Here is a 25,873-nt window from a genome sequence, read left to right as displayed (position 1 = left end):
CAAAACACCTATTTTTCATCGGATTTAAGCTTAAAAATTCCAAAAACTCTAAAAACACACTTTCGATCAAAAAGTCTATCAAACCTCATCCGAATGACCTAAAATTTTGCACACACATCCCAAATGACATGACGGAACTACTGCAACTCTCGGAATTCCATTCCGACCCTCGGATCAAAATCTCACTATCAAATCAAAAACTTCAAAAATTCAACTTCCAGCATTCCAAGCCTAAATTAGCTACGGACCTGCAAAACACACTCCGAACACGCTCCTAACCCCGAAATCACCCAACGGAGCTAACGGAACTATCGGATTTCCATTCCGAGATTGTCTTCACATTGTTCTGACTACAGTACACTTTCCAACACCTAAGCTCTCATTTAGGGACTAAGTGCCCCAAAACTCTCTGAAACTCAAAACCGAACATCCCGGCAAATCGAAAAGCAGAAATAAACTTGGGGAAAGCAGTTAATAGGTGATCGGGGCATTAATTCTTAAGACGACCGGCTGGGTCGTCACAAATAATGTTAATGAAAAGGTATGGCATCACCCTTCGTGCTTTTACTCTCATCCTCACATGATTATATAAATGAAATGGCACGACATCACTCTTTATGCTTTACAGTCTTCCTTAAATGCTAATGTATATGGAATGGCAGGACATCACCCTTCGAGCTTTGTACTCTTCCTCACCAAGCATATGCATATCAATGACAAGCAAGGTAGGAAGCATGAATAACATCAAAGAGAGTGATTAAATGAATATTGCAAAGGAACATCAATCACAACTTTCAAGCCAATAACAATTCGATAAACCTCAATAACCTTATTGTCCAAGTATTTCAACAAGTCTCAAAATTGATCTTCAACTCAAGTATAGAATCCAATATCTCAAGAATAACAGTCATAGTGATGTAATACAAGTCATGAGCTACTAAGACTGGATTATTGCAAAAACTAATATGAAATAAATACAACTTCTATTTGAAATGTACATAAACAGAATTCGACTCTACAACTACCCAGGGAAAAATGGTAGCAACACCTGAAAGGCACGAATATCTCCAGAGTCAGCTCCCTCTATCCACCAAAGCTCCACACTAAGATCTGCACACAAGGTGCAGAAGAATAGTATGAGTACAACCGACTCCATGTACTCAATAAGTATCTTGACTAACCTTGGTGAAGTTGTGACGATGCTTTTTAGTTAAAAGATACTCACTGATATAATCTGTGCAGTGGACTAGCAATAAAACAATACTACAACATAACATAAATGAGTACAAAAAAAATGTAAAGTAATAAATGATTACTAGAAGAATTCACGATCTAATATTCCTCAATTTCACGACTACTCCATTCCTTAGAGCGATAACCAACAAACCAAGATAGTAAATCCATAACTTTCATAGTGTGAGAAATGTACTCAAGATATCAAATCAAATGGCACGGCAATACCCTTTGTAAGCACGTGATTTTTGCCCTATATGAGAATTACTCCCAAAAAATTCAAAAATAAAATAATTTTTCTTGGTGTGCAATTTTTGTGATATTTTGTGATATTTTATGTAACTATTTGTATGTTTGTCTATGCATGTTTATTTGTTAAATTAATAAAAAATACAAAATATGTCGCATTTTGCATGTAGGATTTAATTCTACAATTGTTAGTAATTAAATTTGTTTACAAAAATTAAAAATTACAAAAATAGGCATCTTTTGCATTTTTAGCATTTAATGTCCAAATGAACAATTTTATGCTTAATTATTACTTAATTGTGCGTTAATTGTTATTGGAAGTTAATTTGCGCTTTTATAACTTAATTTAGTTCTTAATAATAATTTAAGTACTTTTATAATTTAGTTTTAGAAAAATAAAAGAAGAAAAGAGAACAAAAATACAAAGAAAAATCGGATTGGGCCACTTCTTCAATTTCAAACCACAGGCCCAAATAATTGCCCAACTTTCCCCATGACCCGGTCCACTTCAAACCGGGTCGACCCGGTCCGCTCCATTAACCCAACACCCCTTCTTCATTTTTGTCCAACACAAAACAAAACCAAAAAAATAAAAAATAAAAGGTGAATTATCACTATTAATAGTTTTATTTTTTGTTTTTTTTATATATAAAAAATCCGAAAATATTATATTTTTTTTATTATTAATATTTTTTTAAATTTTTTTTTTAAAAATATATAATAATTTCGGGAATGATTTAAAAAAAATATATAAATAAGAAAAAGGGAAGTATTGAATAAAAAAAATATAAAAGTAAAAATAGGTGAAATTCTCTTCTTTTTTTTTAAAAGTAAAAGAATGTAGAAAATAATAAAAAAAAGTTTTGTGGAATTTTTAAAAAATTTAAAAGTAAAAGAAGGTTGGAATTAAAAAATAAATATAAAGGTATCTGAAAATTTAAAAAATTTAAAGTAATTGAAAGTAGCATTTTTGAAAGAAAAAGAAAAGATAGTGGTTTGTTTTTTAAAGAAAAGTTAAATAAAGTGAGATTCTCTTTTAAAAAAATAAAAAGTGGGATTTTAAATAAGATAAAGTAATTAAAGTTGGAATTTTAAAAATAAAAGTAAATAAAGGTGGGATTTCTTTTTCTAAAAAAATAAAAGCAATTTGTAAGTGGGATTTCTTTTAATTAAAAAAATAATAAAATAATAAAAAACAAATCTGAAAATTTCGAAAATTTTGCTATAAATAGAAGAGAAAATTTAGAAAGAAGGGGTGGAAAAAAAGAGGAAAAACTAGATAGAGAGAAGAAAAAAAGAGGGGGCGGAGTGAGAAGTATACACCCGATATACATTCTGGATACACTGAATATACAGGGGCAGAATTCATTTTGGAGAGTTTTGAAGTTGAAAAAGAATAGTTACTGCTTCATTGCCTCGCTTAAGATCTGAAATAGTCAGAACCTTCCTGCCTTTTACTTCTTCTCTATACTTGGAGTCGTTTATAGTCTCCTGGGTTTTCTGCTATTCCTACTGTACTGGTTTGCGGTGTTGCTGAATCTGCTGTTGCTGTGTTATTACTGCTGCTGACTTCTCCTTCTTTTGTTCTTGTACTGCTGTTTCCAGGTACACATTTGTACAATCTCGGCTTGAAGCAAAAATGAAATATTAATCAGGCTTTGTTCCTGTTGAATTCCTCCTGTTTAGATTTGTGGTTGAATATAATTTTCTTTTCTTTGTATAAAAATGTAGTTGATTGATTAAATTAGTAACGATGTCACATATGTATAACTTCTTCATCTAATAATGTTAGTTTAAATTAATCAAAGAATAGTTAATCTGTTTTGATATTATGGTGTGTCAATCTCACGTTTTAGTATTATTGAATAATAGAATATAGAATGAAAGCAGTTTTTCTTTGTACAAACTCGGTCGCAATTTTCCATTCGCATTAGCCGTAAACTAATAATTAATAAGTTACGTTTTTAGCATGTAATTAATTAAGAGATTTTCTTTTATTTTAGAGACGAACTTAATAGGAAAATATAGTCACTGTAGGTTTATCCTTTTAAATAAAAATGAGACGAGCCTCGACAAACAAAAATGCACAAGCTGCGGGGCCCTCTAAATGTATATATTAAAATACTTAGAATTCGGGACAGGCCGTTTAGCGAATTTTACGGCCTTCCCAAAATAACAATACGCTAGTTGCTTTAGGCGCACCTTTAATAATTTAACCTTCTTAAACACGGGTGCACATTGATGTGACCCAAATCCAAATCTCAATAGAGTCAAAATGTGTCGACGACCACGGGTACATTGATTGTAACGTGGTTCGGGATATATTTTCACAACGTTGCAATTCCTTGTAGAAAATAATAATAACAATTATGAAAGCGGTAAAAAGTTAAAATTTGCACATAAGTTCATATTTGTATAAAATCAGATAATCAAGCCGAATATAACAGTTGAGCGACCGTGCTAGAACCACGGAATTCGGGAATGCCTAACACCTTCTCCCGGGTTAACAGAATTCCTTATCCGGATTTCTGGTACGCAGACTGTAATATGGAGTCATTCTTTTCCTCGATTCGGGATTAAAATTGGTGACTTGGGACACCCTAAAACTCCCAAGTGGCGACTCTGAAATAAACAAACCAATCCCGTTTCGATTGTCCTTTAATTGGAAAAAACTCCCTTGTACCCTCTCGGGTACGGAAAAAGGAAGTGTGACAGCTCTGGCGACTCTGCTGGGGACAAACACCCAGAACCACTGGTTCAGGGTTAGAAATTCGAGCTTAGATAAATTGTTATATTTGGCTTTATCTGATTTTTACATGTGTTTGAGCCTAATGTGCTAAATGATGCTTTTACCGCTTTGATATTATGTGAACTGTATATAAATTGTGTCGAAACCCATCTTCTCTCTGAGTCTTCTGAATCATGAAGAAGGGTGTACTTCGTACGACTTCTTTTCTGTATAGTGTCAAGTCCCAATTTAGAACGAGGTTTGGATAAGTCGCAAAGCCGGTGAAGCTTCTGTATTCCCGGACTGCCGCCTCCTCCTCGGCTCGAGCTGTCCGCTCGGGTAAGCCAGGTCTAGAACAAACACCCAGGTTCTGAACCTAGTATAACAAAGCCACATGCCGGATCCCTAGTAGGAACGTTTGTTTGCATCACGTGCATTTGACTTTGGAGGCCCAACACAGGGGTTGGGTCTGTCTAGGACAGGTGTACCAAAAATGAAAATGACCATCCTGATGCATCTTACTTGCTACTACTTGCGCATTTATTTGATTCGGACTTGTGTGCTGACTGACTTGTGAATATCAGGAATAATATTTTGAAATTGAAAAAAAACGAAATAGCGGTTAGGGAATTGATTGTTTATTTTTGAAAAGAAAACAAATGCCCAAATACTGTCAAAACTCAGCCGAAATTTTAATAAAATGAAAAAAATGTCTTATTAGTTTGTTTTATTAAAAGCTAAGAAAAGAAAAAAAAAGTCGTTGTTCTGTTTTTGTTTTTCAAAAATAAAAAATAGAAAAAATATATAGTTTGTCTTGCCATGAAAATGAAAATAAAAAGAGTCTTATTTTTAAAATGGTTTTTATTTATTTATTTATTTGCTTATGAAAATGCAAAAAATAAAAAAATAAAAAAAAAGTCTTTCATTATTTGTCGCAAATATATATATATATATATATATATATATAAATCCGAAAAGTTTTTTTTATTTCCAAAAGATATATATATCTTTATTTGTTGCAAAGAGTATTTGTCTTGCCAAGAACATTCAAAATAAAATTCCAAAAAGATATGTCTTGCAAAAAATAATATAAATATCTTTATTTTCCATTGTTGATAAAACAAAAATAATAAAAAAAATTTCTTTTAAGAAAAAAAAAATCCGAAAATATTTTGATTCTTTTTTCAAAATTGAAAAGAAAATTCAAAATTCAAAAAATATTTTTTAGAAGCATTTCTTTTATCAAAAGTAAAATTCCAAAAATATTTTTTTTCTTTAGAATAAAAAAAAAACAAATGGAAATTCGAAAAAAAAACTTCCTTTTACTTTTGAAATTCTCAAAGTTCAAATCAAAAGAAAAGGAATTTTTACAAGTTTTTCTTTCAAAAAGAAATCAATCAAAAAAAATATATATACTTCCTTTGAGCAGTTCTTTCACAGTTCCAATAAAAAAAAATATTAGTTCATTTACTTATTCACGAGGCCCGAACTACGCGGGTTTGATTCTCACCGGATGTGAGATACGTAGGCAACCCTCATCGGGTCCAACCCCCATTTTTGCTAAAATAACCAAAAACAAATAAATAATAATAAAAATAATATGTCATAAAGAAGTCAGGTGATGTTGTTTTGTCATAAATAGCCGAATGTTCCCGAAAGGGACGCCGGAAGGCTGACTTTGCATAAACAGCCACCTTTGGGTCATTTTAGGATTTTGATCCAGTTGACCCACTCAGCCTTAAAAATCTTCGTCCCTGAGATGTTGAAAGGCCGTGTTTGCAATATTGAGTTTGCTAATTTGAAAACGATAAAAAGAGTCATGAATAAGTCAGGTGATGTTGTTTTGTCATAAATAGCCGAATGTTCCCGAAAGGGACGCCGGAAGGCTGACTTTGCATAAACAGCCACCTTTGGGTCATTTTAGGATTTTGATCCAGTTGACCCACTCAGCCTTAAAAATCTTCGTTCCCGAGACGTTGAAAGGCCGTGCTTGCAATATTAAGTTTTCTAATTTGAAAATCGATAAAAAGAGTCATAAATAAGTCAGGTGATGCTGTTTTGTCATAAATAGCTGAATGTTCCCTAAAGGGACGCCGAAAGGCTAACTTTGCATAAACAGCCACCTTTTGGGTCATGTTTAGGATTTTTTGTCCAGTGGACCCACACAGCCTTAGAAATCTTCGTCCCCGAGGCGCTGAAGGGCCGTGTTTTGCAACACCAGTTTTTTTCGTAATTTTGAAAAGAAAAAAAAACAAAGAGTCAGCGGTCAGGTGAATACCGTTTGAATTTTGTCATAATAAGCCGAGCCAGCTTCGGCCGCGTCTTAAACCGTTCTCGCCGAAATAGCCTTAGAGTATCTTTCAGTTGTCGAAAGGTTATTTTCGTAAAAGAATGGACAAGTTTGTAAAGTGTCAAAATAATCCTCCCCAGCCTCAAAATTCATGTGAGATTTGGAAGGGGCAACATTTGCAAAAATAGCCGTTTGGTTGCATTTGACAAACGGGGAAAGGAAGCTGGCCGTTTGTTTTTGAGTTTGTAAATCTTTTGATTAGAATATGTGGGTTGTTTGATTTTCGAGTTTGTAGGTCATCTTCAAACCTTTGAAACTCAGTTTGTTTTAATATGAAAATTGAAAAAAAATGTTCATTATTGTTTATCTATTATTGGTCCGAACTACGCAAGGTCTGATTCATGCGGGGGCATGATACGTAGGGCAATCTCCATAAGATTCGACCACAACAAAAAAAAAGAAAAAAAGAAAAAGAAAGTGAATAAATAAAAAAGGCACAAAGAATAAATAAAAAAGGGTGGAATGAAGGGTTTCACGCGGGAGGATGCACGCGGTAGAAAAAAACATGTTAGAAATGGTTAACTGCCTAAGAAAATTGCGTTCCCCAACATGCAATTGCAATATCTGTTAAAATTTTAACGCTAACAAGTTTGTTGTTTGTCCAAATCCAAACAGTTAGTTGTTAAAGCGTACTGGCACCATACCATTATCAAACAAGATCAAAAGGGATTATACCAGAAAGCATGACTGGCTTCAGAAAATAGTGTTGAGTCGGAAGGGGCGGCACATCAGATGCTGAAGGAGGCGATGGCCAATATAGAAAAAATGAGATTGGAAATGCATGAAATGCAGCTAGCCATGGCTAAGGCGCAAAAGGGGCCCGAACCACTCGTCACTCCTACTTCCCCACCGGGACACACACCGAAATACCCTTTACCCGACCCTTCAACGAGCTTCCCCGTTGCCCAATACTACCAAGGGGATACTTCCTATAATCCCCAAGCTCCACCACCCAAACAAAACCCTCCTCCGCCAATCGTCCCCGTCGTCGGGGCACCTCCGCCAGCCACGTTGCAAAGATCCTTCAACGAGCCATTGTTTCAGGCTCACGATACGCAATACTATCCCCCTGAGCCCACATTCCATGCCCCCGAACCACATGCCTACAATCCACACTTGGAGGTACCGGCAGAGATTGAAAAGCCGGTTAAAGTCCCAGAACAAGAGGAGGTATTGAGGAAGTTCAAAAGCCTGGAGCAGTCCTTCAGGAACCTGCACGGATTGGGCAACCAGGTCAGTGTGGCCTACAAAGATCTATGCCCTTTCCCGGACGTCCAACTCCCGGCTGGGTTCAAGATGCCGAAGTTTGATTTATATGAAGGGCACGGTGACCCAATGGCACATTTGCGGGGTTTCTGTAGCAAAATGAGAGGGGCAGGCGGTAAAGATGAACTGCTGATAGCCTATTTTGGCCAAAGTCTGAGCGGATCGGCACTCGAATGGTATACCAGGCAGGATTCCAGCAGATGGTACACTTGGGATGATCTGGCGCAGGCTTTCGCAGGTCATTTCCAATACAATCTCGAGATAGTCCCTGACCGTCTCACATTGCTGAGGACTGGGAAGAAGCCCGGGGAAAGTTTTCGCGAGTTCGGGTTCCGCTGGAAAGAGCAAGCAACCAGAGTTGATCCTCCCATGAGAGAGGGAGAAATGGTGGACTACTTCTTGCAGACACTGGATCCAACTTACTTTGGTCACTTGGTGACGACGGTTGGGAAATCCTTCAATGAAGTAGTAAAGATAGGGGTCATGATAGAGGAGGGTCTGAGGTCTGACAAAATCCTGAATTACTCAGCACTCAAGGCAACAACCCAGGCTATTCAGAGCGGCACGGGAGGTGCGCTGGGAAGAAAGAAGAAAGAAGAAATTGCCACGATTGAGGCAAGCAGTTGGTCCAGGTCTGGTAAACCATACTACAACCAACCCAGACCCCACAGGCCAAACTACCCATACAGCCCACCACAATACTACTATCCACCTCAAGAACCACACTTCTCCGTGCACCAAGCCCAAACATACACTCAGCCTCTGGTTCGCCCGCAATGGCGTGCGCCGGCTCCCCATAACACACATACACCATCGCAAAACACCTATCCACCGCCAAGAGCTTACAGGAACCCTCAAGGGGCAGGTTTCCGGGGAAATCAGGCTTTCAGAAATGAAAGAATACAAAGAACATTCACTGAGTTGGGAGAAACCTATACTGCCGTGTTCCACAAATTAAGGCAGTTAGGCTTGTTGAGTCCTGTTGAGCCCAGATTGCCAAATCCCCTTCCCAAAAATATGGACCACTCGGTAAGCTGTGAGTATTGTTCGGGGGCTCCCGGACATGATACCGAGAAGTGTTGGAAGTTGAAACATGCAGTACAAAATCTTATTGACACCAACAAGATTGAGGTTCAGACACCAGAGGCGCCCAACATCAATCAGAACCCGTTGCCGGCACACCTTGAAACCCACATGATTGAGCTAGTGCACGAAGGAGGGGAGCTAAAGAAACCCTCACAAACAGTGATGATGATCCGTGTCGGTTCAAAAGAAATGTTAACCAGTGGAAAAGCGGTGGTATAGTTGGAAAAGGTGGATGACAAGCCAGTTATGGTGTTGGAAAAGGGTCCAACGAGGCAGATGTGCAGTTTGTGGGGTTGAAAGCAAAAATCAACAATTGAACGGCTACTCCTCTTCCTATACGAAGGGAGTCTTGGTAGTGGGCTCTGATTTTCTTTTTTGTTGTCTGGATTATTCCAGGGTTGTAATCCAGATTTTTCTTGTGCTCGCCAAAGTGTGAAACCTTGCTATCCCGTATTTTAATAAAGTGAAAGTTTTTTTTCTCATTCCTTATTTTGTTTTAATTTTTCTTCTTATTTTTCTCTTCTGAACAGTTCTCTTTATACTGGTTCTAATGACATGGCATGCACGACGGATCTTCAACCTAGTCTAAAAAATCAATTTGATTTCGAACTTATAGTACAAGATTGTGATGATAAGTCGGAATACGATAAGGATGAAGCCTTCGAAGAAATTAACAGAGAGTTGAGCCAATTTGAAAAAAGAGCCCAACTGACACGGAAGCTGTCAATCTAGGGGATGCGGATGACATCAGGGAAGCTAAGATAAGCGTCCATATGGAACCAAACATCAGGGAAGAACTAATCAAAGCACTTACTGAATTCAAAACATTTTGCATGGTCATACGACGACATGCCGGGTTGAAGCACCAATTTAGTGGTTCAAAAATTGCCCACTGACCCAGCATTTCACCCCGTCAAGCAAAATTGAGGAAGTCCAAAACCGACGTAAGTGTGAAGATTAAGGAAGAAGTAACCAAACAGCTGAACGCTAAGGTTATTCGGGTCGCTCGATATCCTGATTGGTTGGCTAATGTGGTGCCAGTGTAAAAAAAAAAAAAAAAAAGGGATGGAAAATCCGGGTTTATGTTGATTATTGCAATCTAAACAGAGCAAGCCCAATGACGCTTTGTGATCAACAAATATCTAAGGGAAATGCGTCGACATGGCTATCAATTCTGACGCAGTTAAGAGATATTATGTATGATTGTAATTGTTGTTTGTTTGTATTTAGCATTTATCAGAGAATGAAATGACGGAGGCAATTCTTTCTTCTATCTAAACACTTTAACCTTTGCTTCCCCTTTTGAGCCTTATTTATTCTTTCGTACCCCTCTTTTGGAATCAGTAATGAAAATGAAAGAAAAAAAAGTAATGATAATAAGAACAAAAGAGAAGTCACACAAAAAAAACAAAAAAAAACAAAGGAATTGGGAACTACGTTTGACCTGATTCCTCGAAGAGGATACGTAGGCGCCTCACGGTTCGGTCATAGTGTAACATAGTGTGCATAAGATAATATAGTGTGACAAAATAAAAATCCCCAAGCAAGAAAAACTGGGGCAGAAGTTGGCGCTTGTAATTTTGGCAAGAAAGTTTGATTCCAAGAGTTGTACTATCTTACCCCTAAAAATTATTTTTGAACTTTGGATACCCTTTCTCCTTTCAGCCATACACAAAAACCCCTATTGATGTCCAAAAAAGACCTCCCGATCAGTAACTGAGAAGTGCTAAGTCAATGCAAATGGAAGTCGGGAATAACACTCTGATCCCCAGCAAAGAAGAAGATCATAAGCTGGAAATGAATTGATAGCCGAAAGAATCCCCCAACAGAGAGAGTCATATCGGCAGCACTCCAATCCCCAGCTGAAAAATAAAATAAAATGAGAGAGTCTTATCGGTGAAAACCTTCACAGGCACCATAAGGCGACGGGAGTTGAGAGAAATGAGAGAGTCTTATTAGTGAAAACCCCTCGAAGGGCACTATGAGGCGACAAGACAAGATTGGCGGGAAGGATCCACATTTGGCAAAGAGTTGAGTGCCTGTTTATCCCCACCAACATGAGGCCGTCCGAAGGGTTGATTGATACAAATAGACTGGGTTGATTAATCCGGAATGCGTGACATGATCGTTGGGATCAGTTATATCATTCAGATAAGTTCTTTTCTTTCCTTTTCCCCAACATTTTGTTCAGAAAGACTTCTTCTTTTTCTATTTTTGAAATTCTTCACTTTTTCATTTCTTGGTTTAAAGATTTTACCTCCCCAACAGTTTGTCTTTGAAAAGGATTTTCAGAGTTTACTACCAGTTGCCAAAATGATGCAAAGCAAAAGGCTAATACAATAGGCCAAAGATAAGGCAATAAAGTGAAAAGAAGTTGGTCGCAAACACAGAGTGGGGAAGGAAGAAAAGGAAAATTCATCCCCAGCAAGTTTTGATAGCGTAATGAAGCACAGAGCGGGGAAGAGGGAAAGGGAAAAACCATCCCCAGCAGGAGTGGCACGACCACTCACCATGTGTTAAAACTAACAAATTTTCTTTGATTTGAAGCAGGAAAAGGAAATCTTGTTAATGGCGAAAAAACATGCCACAAGGAAAAGCACCAACACTGGGGCAGAAAATTTTCTGCCATTTGTCGAAAATTTTCTCGAAGGAACGAGGAAATCAATTCAAGTTTTAAGAGATAGCAAGACAACACGATTCTAAGAAAGACAGTCGGAGGTAAGACAATTCCAAGTTTTTGAAGATGGGTTCATCCGCCCTCGAATAGGATATTCTGGGTTCATCCGCCCTCGAATAGGATATTCTGGGTTCATCCGCCCTCGAATAGGATATTCTGGGTTCATCCGCCCTCGAATAGGATATTCTGGGTTCATCCGCCCTCGAATAGGATATTCTGGGTTCATCCGCCCTCGAATAGGATATTCTGGGTTCATCCGCCCTCGAATAGGATATTCTGGGTTCATCCGCCCTCGAAAAGGATATTCTGGGTTCATCCGCCCTCGAAAAGGATATTCTGGGATTCTGGGTTCATCCGCCCTCAAATAGGATATTCTGGGTTCATCCGCCCTCGAATAGGATATTCTGGGTTCATCCGCCCTCGAATAGGATATTCTGGGTTCATCCGCCCTCGAATAGGATATTCTGGGTTCATCCGCCCTCGAATAGGATATTCTGGGTTCATCCGCCCTCGGATAGGATATTCTGGGTTCATCCGCCCTCGGATAGGATATTCTGGGTTCATCCGCCCTCGGATAGGATATTCTGGGTTCATCCGCCCTCGGATAGGATATTCTGGGTTCATCCGCCCTCGGATAGGATATTCTGGGTTCATCCGCCCTCGGATAGGATATTCTGGGTTCATCCGCCCTCGGATAGGATATTCTGGGTTCATCCGCCCTCGGATAGGATATTCTGGGTTCATCCGCCCTCGGATAGGATATTCTGGGTTCATCCGCCCTCGGATAGGATATTCTGGGTTCATCCGCCCTCGGATAGGATATTCTGGGTTCATCCGCCCTCGGATAGGATATTCTGGGTTCATCCGCCCTCGGATAGGATATTCTGGGTTCATCCGCCCTCGGATAGGATATTCTGGGTTCATCCGCCCTCGGATAGGATATTCTGGGTTCATCCGCCCTCGGATAGGATATTCTGGGTTCATCCGCCCTCGGATAGGATATTCTGGGTTCATCCGCCCTCGGATAGGATATTCTGGGTTCATCCGCCCTCGGATAGGATATTCTGGGTTCATCCGCCCTCGGATAGGATATTCTGGGTTCATCCGCCCTCGGATAGGATATTCTGGGTTCATCCGCCCTCGAATAGGATATTCTGGGTTCATCCGCCCTCGAATAGGATTTTATTTTCTAAATTGTTGTTGAAGCCAGGCGCCCACCTGTATAACGAGAGGAATACTTTTTGTCTGTCCATTTCATATTTTAGGCGCCCACCTTTATAACAAGGGAATACATTCCACGCCTTTACCAATAGGAGATGCATTTCCTCCTAAGTTCATTTTACCCGTAGGAGATGCATTTCCTCCTAAGTTTACTTTTACCCATAGGAGACACATTTCCTCCTAAGTTTAGTTTTACCCATAGGAGATGCATTTCCTCCTAAGTTTAGTTTTACCCATAGGAGACACATTTCCTCCTAAAGTTTAGTTTTACCCACAGGAGATGCATTTCCTCCTAAAGTTTATTTTATCCATAGGAGAGATATTTCCTCCTAAGTTTAGTTTTACCCATAGGAGAGGCATTTCCTCCTAAGTTAGTATTGAAGTTGGGAGCCCGCCCATATAACAGAGGCATACATTTCTGTCCTTTCATTCTGTTCTAGGTCGCCCACCAGTAAAATGCTGTCCTTTCATTCTGTTCTAGGTCGCCCACCAGTAAAATGCGGGAATACATTCTGTTCTAGGTCGCCCACCAGTAAAATGCGGGAATACATTCATGTTCTAGGTCGCCCACCAGTATAATGCGGGAATACATTCAGTCTTTTTCATTACAAGCGTTGAAGTTGGGAGCCCGCCCATATAATAGAGGCATACATTTCAAGATCAAGTCAGAAAACAATAAAATAGAGGGTTACAACAAGAATCCCCAGCAGGAAACAATAAAAATCCCCAGCACCGGGAAACAGAAGGTTGCAACAAGATGTCCCAGCACAAATTCAGGCGCATTAGTCAAAAGGAAGAAATGACGCGTCTTGAAAGAAGCAGCTGGTGAACATTAAATCATGCCTAGCATAACAAGTCTGATGAAGAAAGCCGTACCCACCAGAGGAACCGCCGAAAAGCTTGATGAAGAAAGCCATGTCCCCAGCGGACCGAGCAAAATGATGAAAACTGGTATTCAGAAAAGCAAAGGGCCAGTATCATTCCAAAATTCAAGGAAGAAAAGCACCGAAGGAAACACAAGCCGACAAGAAAGCAAGGCAACAAGAACAAATTTTAGTCTAGCCTAGCTTCTTGTTTTCTTTTAAGCACGGTGTAACAAGGAGATCGGTAAGCAGTGATAACAGCATGCAACAGCAGTAACATCGCAGTCCCACGGTAGTCCCAGCTACCAAAAACTTCCCGAACTACATTGACCTGATTCCTGTTTAGCCCAGGATATGTAGGAAACCTTTGAAGCAAAGGTTCGGTCAAATCTTTTTCAAAAAATGCTTCACACGGAGTACTCGGATGGGCAAAAATCGCTCGCTTTATCTTTGCACGAAAACCCTTCGTGTCTTCGGGCAAAGAGGGGCAGCTGTAAGCACGTGATTTTTGCCCTATATGAGAATTACTCCCAAAAAATTCAAAAATAAAATAATTTTTCTTGGTGTGCAATTTTTGTGATATTTTGTGTAACTATTTGTATGTTTGTCTATGCATGTTTATTTGTTAAATTAATAAAAAATACAAAATATGTCGCATTTTGCATGTAGGATTTAATTCTACAATTGTTAGTAATTAAATTTGTTTACAAAAATTAAAAATTACAAAAATAGGCATCTTTTGCATTTTTAGCATTTAATGTCCAAATGAACAATTTTATGCTTAATTATTACTTAATTGTGCGTTAATTGTTATTGGAAGTTAATTTGCGCTTTTATAACTTAATTTAGTTCTTAATAATAATTTAAGTACTTTTATAATTTAGTTTTAGAAAAATAAAAGAAGAAAAGAGAACAAAAATACAAAGAAAAATCGGATTGGGCCACTTCTTCAATTTCAAACCACAGGCCCAAATAATTGCCCAACTTTCCCCATGACCCGGTCCACTTCAAACCGGGTCGACCCGGTCCGCTCCATTAACCCAACACCCCTTCTTCATTTTTGTCCAACACAAAACAAAACCAAAAAAATAAAAAATAAAAGGTGAATTATCACTATTAATAGTTTTATTTTTTGTTTTTTTATTATATTATTTTTATTTTTTTTATTTTTTTATTTTTTTTAAAAAAATATATAATAATTTCGGGAATGATTTAAAAAAAATATATAAATAAGAAAAAGGGAAGTATTGAATAAAAAAAATATAAAAGTAAAAATAGGTGAAATTCTCTTTTTTTTAAAAAAGTAAAAGAATGTAGAAAATTAAAAAAAATAAAAAGTTTTGTGGAATTTTTAAAAAATTTAAAAGTAAAAGAAGGTTGGAATTAAAAAATAAATATAAAGGTATCTGAAAATTTAAAAAATTTAAAGTAATTGAAAGTAGCATTTTTGAAAGAAAAAGAAAAGATAGTGGTTTGTTTTTTAAAGAAAAGTTAAATAAAGTGAGATTCTCTTTTAAAAAAATAAAAAGTGGGATTTTAAATAAGATAAAGTAATTAAAGTTGGAATTTTAAAAATAAAAGTAAATAAAGGTGGGATTTCTTTTTCTAAAAAAATAAAAGCAATTTGTAAGTGAGATTTCTTTTAATTAAAAAAATAATAAAATAATAAAAAACAAATCTGAAAATTTCGAAAATTTAGAAAGAAGGGGTGGAAAAAAAGAGGAAAAACTAGATAGAGAGAAGAAAAAAAGAGGGGGCGGAGTGAGAAGTATACACCCGATATACATTCTGGATACACTGAATATACAGGGGCAGAATTCATTTTGGAGAGTTTTGAAGTTGAAAAAGAATAGTTACTGCTTCATTGCCTCGCTTAAGATCTGAAATAGTCAGAACCTTCCTGCCTTTTACTTCTTCTCTATACTTGGAGTCGTTTATAGTCTCCTGGGTTTTCTGCTATTCCTACTGTACTGGTTTGCGGTGTTGCTGAATCTGCTGTTGCTGTGTTATTACTGCTGCTGACTTCTCCTTCTTTTGTTCTTGTACTGCTGTTTCCAGGTACACATTTGTACAATCTCGGCTTGAAGCAAAAATGAAATATTAATCAGGCTTTGTTCCTGTTGAATTCCTCCTGTTTAGATTTGTGGTTGAATATAATTTTCTTTTCTTTGTATAAAAATGTAGTTGATTGATTAAATTAGTAACGATGTCACATATGTATAACTTCTTCATCTAATAATGTTAGTTTAAATTAATCAAAGAATAGTTAATCTGTTTTGATATTATGGTGTGTCAATCTCACGTTTTAGTATTATTGAATAATAGAATATAGAATGAAAGCAGTTTTTCTTTGTACAAACTCGGTCGCAATTTTCCATTCGCATTAGCCGTAAACTAATAATTAATAAGTTACGTTTTTAGCATGTAATTAATTAAGAGATTTTCTTTTATTTTAGAGACGAACTTAATAGGAAAATATAGTCACTGTAGGTTTATCCTTTTAAATAAAAATGAGACGAGCCTCGACAAACAAAAATGCACAAGCTGCGGGGCCCTCTAAATGTATATATTAAAATACTTAGAATTCGGGACAGGCCGTTTAGCGAATTTTACGGCCTTCCCAAAATAACAATACGCTAGTTGCTTTAGGCGCACCTTTAATAATTTAACCTTCTTAAACACGGGTGCACATTGATGTGACCCAAATCCAAATCTCAATAGAGTCAAAATGTGTCGACGACCACGGGTACATTGATTGTAACGTGGTTCGGGATATATTTTCACAACGTTGCAATTCCTTGTAGAAAATAATAATAACAATTATGAAAGCGGTAAAAAGTTAAAATTTGCACATAAGTTCATATTTGTATAAAATCAGATAATCAAGCCGAATATAACAGTTGAGCTACCGTGCTAGAACCACGGAATTCGGAAATGCCTAACACCTTCTCCCGGGTTAACAGAATTCCTTATCCGGATTTCTAGTACACAGACTGTAATATGGAGTCATTCTTTTCCTCGATTCGGGATTAAAATTGGTGACTTGGGACACCCTAAAACTCCCAAGTGGCGACTCTGAAATAAACAAATCAATCCCGTTTCGATTGTCCTTTAATTGGAAAAAACTCCCTTGTACCCTCTCGGGTACGGAAAAAGGAGGTGTGACACCCTTCATGCATTTATCTCATCCTCACCAAATATGCATATAACAGTACCAACTAGGTGAAAGAATGCCCATAAGAGTTATGACAAGGTGGGAAATACACAGGTAGCAATAACGAACAAGGTAGTACATATGGACAACGGTAACAGACTAGGTAAAAGGCATAGAAGTAATGACAGTAGTTAGGAAAAAGGAACATAAATTTCATTAACTAACATGGTAAAAGACCTAGAGGTACCTATAACAAACAAAAGGGAAAGTATGATCTTCATGAGCTAGCAAATAGAAGGCATGAATAACTAACATGGTAGAAGGCTTATACGAAAGTGAAACAAATAGGAAACAACATAGATGTAGATATAAAAACAAGAAGGAAAATATGATACTTGCAAGTTCAACAAATAGAAGGCATGGACAACACAACAACAATTGAGATAGAGGACAAAAACAGAACAACAACGACAAGTCATATGGAGAACATAGGTGCAACAGTAATAGCTCAAGGTAAAGGCATAAATATATACACAAGGAAAAAAAAATATCACAACGTAATGTATGTCCCTCACCCTCACCTGCACGAAAACACCATTCATTCCATGAACACATGATAATGTAAATAAAATGGCACAACATCATCCTTCGTACTTTTACTCTCATCCTCACATGATAATGTCAATGAAATGGAATGGCATCATCCGTCGTGATTTTACTCTCGTCCTCACATGATAATGTAAATGGGATCTAATAATGTAAACAAATTAGAATGGCATCACTCTTCATTCTTTTACTCTCATCCTCACATGATAATGAAAATGGGATCATAATAATGTAACTGAAATGGTACAATATCACCCTTCGTGCTTTTACTCTCATCCTCACATGGTAATGTAAATGAAATGACATGGAATCACCCTTCGTGCTTTACACTCTTCCTCATATGTTAATGTATATGCAATGGCACGAGATCACCCTTCGCTCTTTACACTCTTCCTCACATGATAATGTATAGTCAATGGCATCGTATCACCATTCGTGCTTTACACTCTTCCTCACCAAGCATATACATATCAATGACAAGCAAGGTAGGAAGCATAAATAACATCAAAGAGAGTTACTAAATGAGTATTCTAAATGAACATCAAATCAATAAAAATTCGATAAACCTTAAGAACCTTATTGTCCAAGTATTTCAACAAGTCTCAATATTGATCTTCAACTCAAGTATAGAATCCAATATCTTAAGAATAACGGGCGTAGCGATGTATTAGTGATTAAGACTGATGATGACCGATTTAAGAACATCAATAGTTTCACAAAAATTCATCAAATTTTAATTATGTTATAATAAGCTAAATCTTTCTTTCTAGCATTTAATTTCCTATTTAGTAAACTATTATTCGTATAATTCACCCCCGAGCATGATTAACCCTGGCACATGCGTATACACTCATCACCTCATATATGCATCACCCGCATGTAGCAAACAATGGCAATTAGTAGAAAAATTTCCCCCAACAATGTTAGGAAAGACACTTACCTCAAACAAGCCAAATCGATACACTAGAAGTGACATCCCGCTCAAATCATCCTCCAACCAGCTCGAAATTAGCCAAAAGCAACTCAAAATCATCAAATAATTCCATAGAGCAAATCCAATCGACAAAGATCGAATCTTTACACATTTATTCAAAGTCAACCAAAAATTCTAACCCGGGCTTGCACCTCGGAACTCGATAAAATTCATAAAATCTGACAACTCACTCAATTACGAGTCCAACCATACTAATTTCACTCAAATCTGACTTTGAATCGACGTTCAAAATTCAAAATTTTACTTTAGAAAAGTTTAGACAAAAACCTCCAATTTCTCTTTAAAAATCATAATCCAAATGCAAAAATTAGAGATAGATTCCTGAAATATAATCAAAACCAAGTATATAATACTTACCCCAATCTTTGTGTGAAAGCTGCCTCCAAAATTGCCCAAATTCGAGCTCCCAACTTAAAATGTGATAAAATAACTCAAAGGTCCGAAATAGAGTACTTATAACCACTGAACAGAAATACTTATCGCGATCGTGAGAATACCTTTGCGATCACGAAGCACAGATGCGACTGTCACTAGATTACACTTTGCTTTCGCGGCAAAATTCTCTCGAACGCGAGTCATAGCTAGCTCAGAACTTCAACGCAGCTCTAACTACGTGAACACTATGAAGAAGACCTCCAGTTCTAGCTCCTAGCCCACACTACGCGATATCAATCTCTCGTATGTAAACGCGAAGAAGACTTCCCCCAACTCTAAGCGAACGTGGTCGTCATGTCCTGAACGTGATGAAGAAAATTCCCCATTTCCATAAATAACTACGTGATTGCAACCATTTCTTCACGATCATAAAGAACAACAAAGCCATTAGCAAATAGCAGAATCTAGCAACTCCAAGCCAATAAAAAATGATCTGAAACCACCCTAAAACTCACCCAAGCCCCTCGTGACCCCATTCGAACATACCAACAAGTCCCAATATATAACACAGGCCTAATCGAGGCCACAAATCACACATATCAATATCAAAATCACGAATCTCACCTCAAATCAAACTTAATGAACTTTTGAACTTTCAATTTTCAAAACTCGTGCCGAACCATATCAAATCAACTCGGAATAACCTCAAATTTTGCACACAAGTTCCAAATGACATAACAAAACTATTCCAGCTCCTGGAACCAAAATCCGAACCCGATATCATCAAAGTCAACTTCCGGTAAACTTAAGAACATTCCAAAACTCCAAATTGCCAACTTTTGCCAATTAATGCCAAAAACTTCAAGAAGCACCCAAATGCAAATCCAGGCATATGTCCAAGTCCACAATCACCATCTGGACCTAACTAAACAATCAGACCTCTGATCCAGGGTCAAATACACAAAAATCAAACTTGGTCAGTTTTTCCAGCTTAAAGCTTCTAACATGAGAATCTTTTTTCCGAATCAATCTCGAATCACCTGAAAACCAAAATCGACGATTCACACAATTCATAATATATCCTATGAAGTTGCACAAGACTTCGAACAGCTGAATAAGATACAAATGCTCAAAATGACCGGTCAGATCGTTACATTGCACAGCCTTTAAAGCCTCCAACTAGGAAAGAAAACGCAAAAATACAAGAAGATGCATCATGTAAAGTGAATGTTGAGCCTTCAGAAATTGATACCAAGAAATAAAATGTAGATACTTCTAAAGATGAGATTCCAAGCATAATAAGAGAAAAAAGAATAAAGAATCATCAAAGTCTACTAGTAAAAAAGGAACAAGATCAAGGTCTAGATTTGTTGATGAGGACATACATGTTAGCAATAAATCTTTTTTAAGGAGCTTAGAATTAGAGGGTATTGATGAGGAGAAGGAAGAAAACTTGGACGTAAACTCAGCACAAACTCAAATGGAAGAATAGGTTTCCGAAAAACAACTATCAAAGAAGAAAAGGACAGTGATGATGAAGCTTTAGGTGGAGAGGATGATGAAAATGGTGATGATGCTACTTAGGAGGTTGATAAGATGCTGAAGAAGAAGAAGAAGAAGAAGAAGAAGAAGAAGAAGATGTATCAGAAGAAGAAGAAGAAGAAGAAGAAGAAGAAGAAGAAGAAGAAGAAGAAGAAGATGATGAACAACTTGAAGATGATGAAAATGGATTGGAAAGTGAAACACATGCAGTAGTTGAAGGTGACCGGGATGCTATGTCAATTCCTGTGTTTGTAAGGGCGACCGACGTATCTAAATACAAATTCAGGACCTTTCTAAGAAAGTATAGACGTTTTCAGACCAAGATCAATACGAGGTTTAGGATCAATTTATTGTATGAGTTCAAGGATAAATTTAGAATAATAAATTGATGAATTTTTTTAATAGTAGTTGTTTTGAATAGTTTGCGAAACTTTCTGAGCATTGGACACAGTTCAATAGACAGCTTGTCCATTCTATATTGATTTGCCAAATTTATTGCGCGACGAAGCGCGAGTTATGATTTTTAGTGGGAGATAAGCCTGTTCATTTTGGATTGAAGGAGTTTACTATGATGACTGGATTGAACTTTGGTGCCAAACCTAGTAAAGAAGAAATGAACAAAGAGATGGATGATGACAAAGCATTCTGCAACAAACTTTGCCAGTATAGCAAGATGGTGGTGGAAGCATGGATGCTTTTGAAATAGTTGATGTGCAAGAGGTTTGACACAAATAGAGGTTTAAGATTGCGTTGTTGGGGTTTGTCCATTTAGTCTTGCTTGCAAGGGATAACATAGCACATCGATAAAAAGTGAATTGGTGTGGCTAACAACTTGGAAGTTTATATGAAATATCCGTGGGGCAAGGAGTGTTTTGAGCTTATGATTTCATACTTGAAGAAGGACATGTTGCCAATATACAGATCATATGTGAGCAAGAGTAAGGAAAATAAAATCTCTAGCAAAAAGTCCAGATCGGCTAGTTATGCCATGTACGACTTCCTATGGACATTCATGGTAAGTATTAAAAAAGTCTTCTCAAAATTTCTTTGCAGTTGAGTATTATTATTTTATTTCCTATAGAGAAAAATTAATATTTTTTGGTTCATGAAAAAATGTAGGCATGGGCGTATGAAGAAATTCCGCTATTTGGTTGTAGTGCCGAGAAATCAAAGGTCGTACTGACGCTGCTGCCAAGGATGTTGAGATGGCACTGCAAGAAAGTGACATCTGACCCTGATTGGAGTCCCTTTAAGAAGAGAGATAATGACCCTGGTGTAGTAAGATAGGGAGTACAATAACACTCCACCAGTAGATTAAAATCAACCCAAGTAGGAGATTATCATAGATCTTGAGTCTATTTTTTTTTTGTATTGCTTGTCTATTGACTTCTATATATTCTATATTTCAGGAGGTGCACCCTTACCTTATTCCTATCCTATGTGAGATGTATATGGACTAAATAAAGAATTTGGTACCATACCATGATAAGGTAGTGGATCGTATAATTGACTAGCTAGCGATTGATTGGAATTGGTGACTGCAATTAAAAAGTCACCTGGTGCAGTGAACTTAGAGACTAATGATGAAGTTAACTTTTCTAATGATGACCCTTTAGATTGGAATATTTCTGGTTCACCACTAATTGGTGGTTTTCTGCTATTGGTAGAGGAGGACCATGAAGAATATGCAATGCTTAGTCAAGTGATACAAATTAGTTGAAGGTTGTGAATGACAAATTAGACAATTTTTTGAAGATCCTTGGGGAGATGTAAAATCAGAATGAGAGCCCTTCTAAAGTAGTTGAGTCACCTTGATACAAGGTTATAAGATTGCAAAGCGGATTGAGGAATGCTCCAATTTTTGCAAGAAAGATGAGGAAGCTGAAATAGATTAAAAAGAGACGTACCCAAACAAGTTGCGAAGGAAGATAAGAAATTATTATGTGAATGGTTTAACAAGAAGGAGAAGTTTGCAAAAAACTTCTTGATTAACAGCTATTGTTGGAGGTTTTTTGAGCAGTTGTGCTGTGCTAACTCATCCGTTTTTATTTTTATAAGTCCCTTAATCACTGCGTGTATTTCTTTTTTTAGTAGCTCCATATTTCACATACAGTTTTTATAATATTTAGCATGTTGAGGAACTTTTGGCATTGATGTGTGTACGAAACATAAAACGCCCACACCTTTATACCCATAGTTATGTTGTTATGGATATTGCATTATGAAACAACATGTGTACTGCATGGTATAAGATGAAGGATGTTTCCAGTAAAGAGGAAAAGGATTTGGACTTTTGTTGATAGTTGATGCTTTCCATGACTTGTGCCTTACACCTGTGAATCTATCTCCTCAAGGAAGTATGCCAAAACCTGGGGCTGTGGAGTGGTGCAAGGAAGGTGGTGTATTGTATGTGACAAATTAATAACAAGTATTTTGTGATTGTTGTTTTCCACTTGGTAGAGGGTTTGATTTTAATTTACAATAACAATATCAGTTTGTACGATGATAGTTAACTAGGAGAACTTGTACAACCCCTCGCACTCATGATGCATAGAATTTTGATGAAAACTGGCTAGTTTATAGATTTAACCCAATATGTGCTTACAAAGAAATGATCCTAGGAGCGTATTATAGATGATACATCCATTTAGTAAAGGTAAATTAAATGTTTCATCCATTATGTTTTACTCATTCTTCTGGTTTCTTTAATAACTAATTGTCTCTTTGATTATTGTAGTAAAAGTAGTGGAGCATAAGCAGTGAAGGTCATTAACTTTTTCCTAACTGATATACTGCTGGTGTAACTTAATGACAAGCGAATGGAGTTGTTCAAGGAAAACTTTGCAGTGGATATCTTCAAGGGAAGGATAGATCCTTCTTAATTTTATCGGTGTAATTTTTGTTTGTATTGGTCATGGGACAAATTCATTTTTGATGAACTTGTAGTAATCTGTGATATTTGCCTCTACCTCTAAGTAGTGAAACTACTTTTTGCCGATTAACAATCGATGCTGTAATTTTGTTTCCTTATCACTTACTTTTTGTAATACAACAGGCAGTTAGAGGTTGCGTACTTAACAATGTATCTAGTAATAAACTAGCCACTTGGTTGCGTAATAGACACTAGGTCCATTAATAAACTAGCTACTTGGATGCATAATAGACCTAAAGTCGTGTCTAATAACTTCATCAAATATAACATTACATCAGTGCAACATTACATGATCCAAAAAACTTCCATTCAAAAAACTTACTGTAATTAAACTATTCCTAACAATAACAAACTCATGTTTCTTCTCACTTCCTCATACAAGCTGCCACGAATCTTACAACTATGTACATGTAACGACCAGGCCGGTCATTTCATAAGTTATAGTCCCGTTCTCCCCATTTTTGCTTCTTTATATGTTGTTCCGCTATATTTCATCATATCGTATTGTTTGTTCTGTATTCGGAATGGTCAAGGAGTAAAATGAGACACTTAGTCTCTTATTTGAAAGTTTAAGTTGGAAACGTCAACCGGATGTTGACTTATGTGTAAAAGTTCCCGGATATGAATTCTAATGGTTCAGATAGCTTCGTTAGGTGATTTTGCACTTAGGAGCATGTTCGGAATGTTATTTGGAGGTCCGTGGTAGATTTAGGCTTGAATTGGCGAAATTAAAAATTTAGCATTTTCTGGTCGACAGTGGAAATCTTGCTATCGAGGTCGGAATGGAATTCCAAAAATAGGAGTAGGTAAGTTGTGTCATTTGTGATGTGTGTGCAAAATTTCAGGACATTCGGATGAGGTTTGATAGGTTTTTGGATCGGTTGCGGAAGTCGGAAGTTTGGAAATCCTTAGGCTTGAATCCGAGGGCGATTTGGTATTTTGACATTGTTTTGAGTGTTCCGAGGGTCGGTATGAGTTTGAATGATGATATGTGACTTGTTCGTATTTTTGGTTGAGGTCCCGGGGGCCTCGGAATAAATTTGGAAGGTTGATGGAAAGATTGGATTTGAATAGAGCAGCTTCAGCTGCTGTTTTTGTAATATCTGCACCCGCGGATTGGGAACCGTAGGTGCAAGCTTCTCAAGAGCGGAAAAGAGGCGCGGGAGCATGTAGGACTGCAGGTACGGCTTGGAAAACCACATCTGTGATGCCGCAGAAGCGGTAAGGTGGCCGCAGATGTGAAGGCTATCAGAGTTAAGTGAAAACCGCAGAAGCGGACATTTTCCGCAGAAGCGGAAGCGCGGGTGAGGAATCCCTGGGGCAGAAAGTATATAAGCTCCCCTTCACATTTTTAGTCATTCTTCCACCATTTTTGGCCGATTTTGGAGCTCCAAGTTGTGATTTCAAGAGGGAATCAAGGGTATTCAGAGAGGTAAGCTACTTGGGCTTTGTACCTTGTGTTTATGGTGATTATCCCATTGTTTAATCATGAAAATTGTGGGAAAATTAGAGAAGCAATTGGGGAATTAGGGCTTGAAATTGGTGAGATTAAATTGGGGATTTGAGGGGCCATTTGAGGTCTGATTTTGATGATTTTGGTATGTATAGACTCATGAAAGGATAAGAATTCCAGTAGTGTGATTTTTATTGGATTCTGAGACGTGGTCCCGGGGGTCGGGTTTGACCAATTTTGGGATTTTGAGTTTAATTTGATAATTTTCGCATGGACTTTATTTCTTTGGCATGTATTGATGATATGATTCTGATTTCGGATAGATTCAGGACGATTTGGGGCCGAGTCGAGAAACAAGGGCATTGCGGAGTAGATTCTCGTCCTGTTTGAGGTAGGTAACTCTTGCAAATCTGGACCTGAGGGTATGAAACCCCAGAATTTTGTACTGTTTTGATAAATAAGGTGACACACATGCTAGGTGACGGGCATATGGGCGTGCACTCGTAGGTATTGTGACTTTGTCCGTCCCGTGGCAACTAAAGAGTTGCGTATTTTGATAAACTCTATATGATATCTATGTGTTTTAGAAATGAATATGTTAACTTGGGCTGAATGCCATGTTTGGGGCCTTGTGCCGAACTGTTTGGACCCTCAGGGGTATTTTACTATTATCCTCACACTGTTTTGATTCAAAAGCATATCATCAGTCATGATTTTTACATGTTTATTGTTTTATTTAGTTTCATGACTCTAATTTCAAATATATGAAAACTGTTTGGACTGAGTTCCTTGATTTTCATTGAAATGCCTGAGTGGCTGTGAGGTTGATGACTGAGAGAGGTCGAGGACCTGATGGTGAGGATTATCTATATATTTATGGATCGGTCTGCACGCCGCCATGATATTTATATGTATATGGATCGGGCTACACGCCACAACGATATGTTGGATCGGGCTGCACGCCGCAACGATATAGAGTTTGGGCTGTAGAAGCCCCTCTAGAGTCTGCACACCTCCAGTGAGCGCAGTCGACTATATATATATTTACGGATCGGGCTGCACACCGTAACGGTTATTATTATGAGATACCTATTGAGCGGGAGTGCTAAATGTGAGAGCTGATTGATGAGAGTTGAGTCACGAG

The 25,873-nt window shown here is 37.4% G+C and overlaps 1 protein-coding gene across 1 annotated transcript in view; it reads left to right on the top strand.

The window, feature by feature from the left end:
- Positions 1-21,050, top strand: part of LOC138869393 (uncharacterized) — a 54,816-nt gene extending 33,766 nt beyond the window's left edge. The window contains exons 4-5 of the mRNA XM_070147007.1: positions 20,399-20,595; positions 20,904-21,050. Of these exons, the coding sequence (XP_070003108.1) occupies positions 20,399-20,595; positions 20,904-21,050 (344 nt within the window). The remainder of the gene's footprint in view (positions 1-20,398; positions 20,596-20,903) is intronic.
- Positions 21,051-25,873: the final 4,823 nt, after the last annotated feature.

The sequence above is a fragment of the Nicotiana sylvestris genome, chromosome 5 (assembly GCF_000393655.2).
Source record: "Nicotiana sylvestris chromosome 5, ASM39365v2, whole genome shotgun sequence".
In the NCBI taxonomy this organism is placed as follows: domain Eukaryota; kingdom Viridiplantae; phylum Streptophyta; class Magnoliopsida; order Solanales; family Solanaceae; genus Nicotiana; species Nicotiana sylvestris.
Note: the sequence above shows the minus strand (reverse complement) of the source record. Positions and strands in the feature narration are given on the sequence as shown.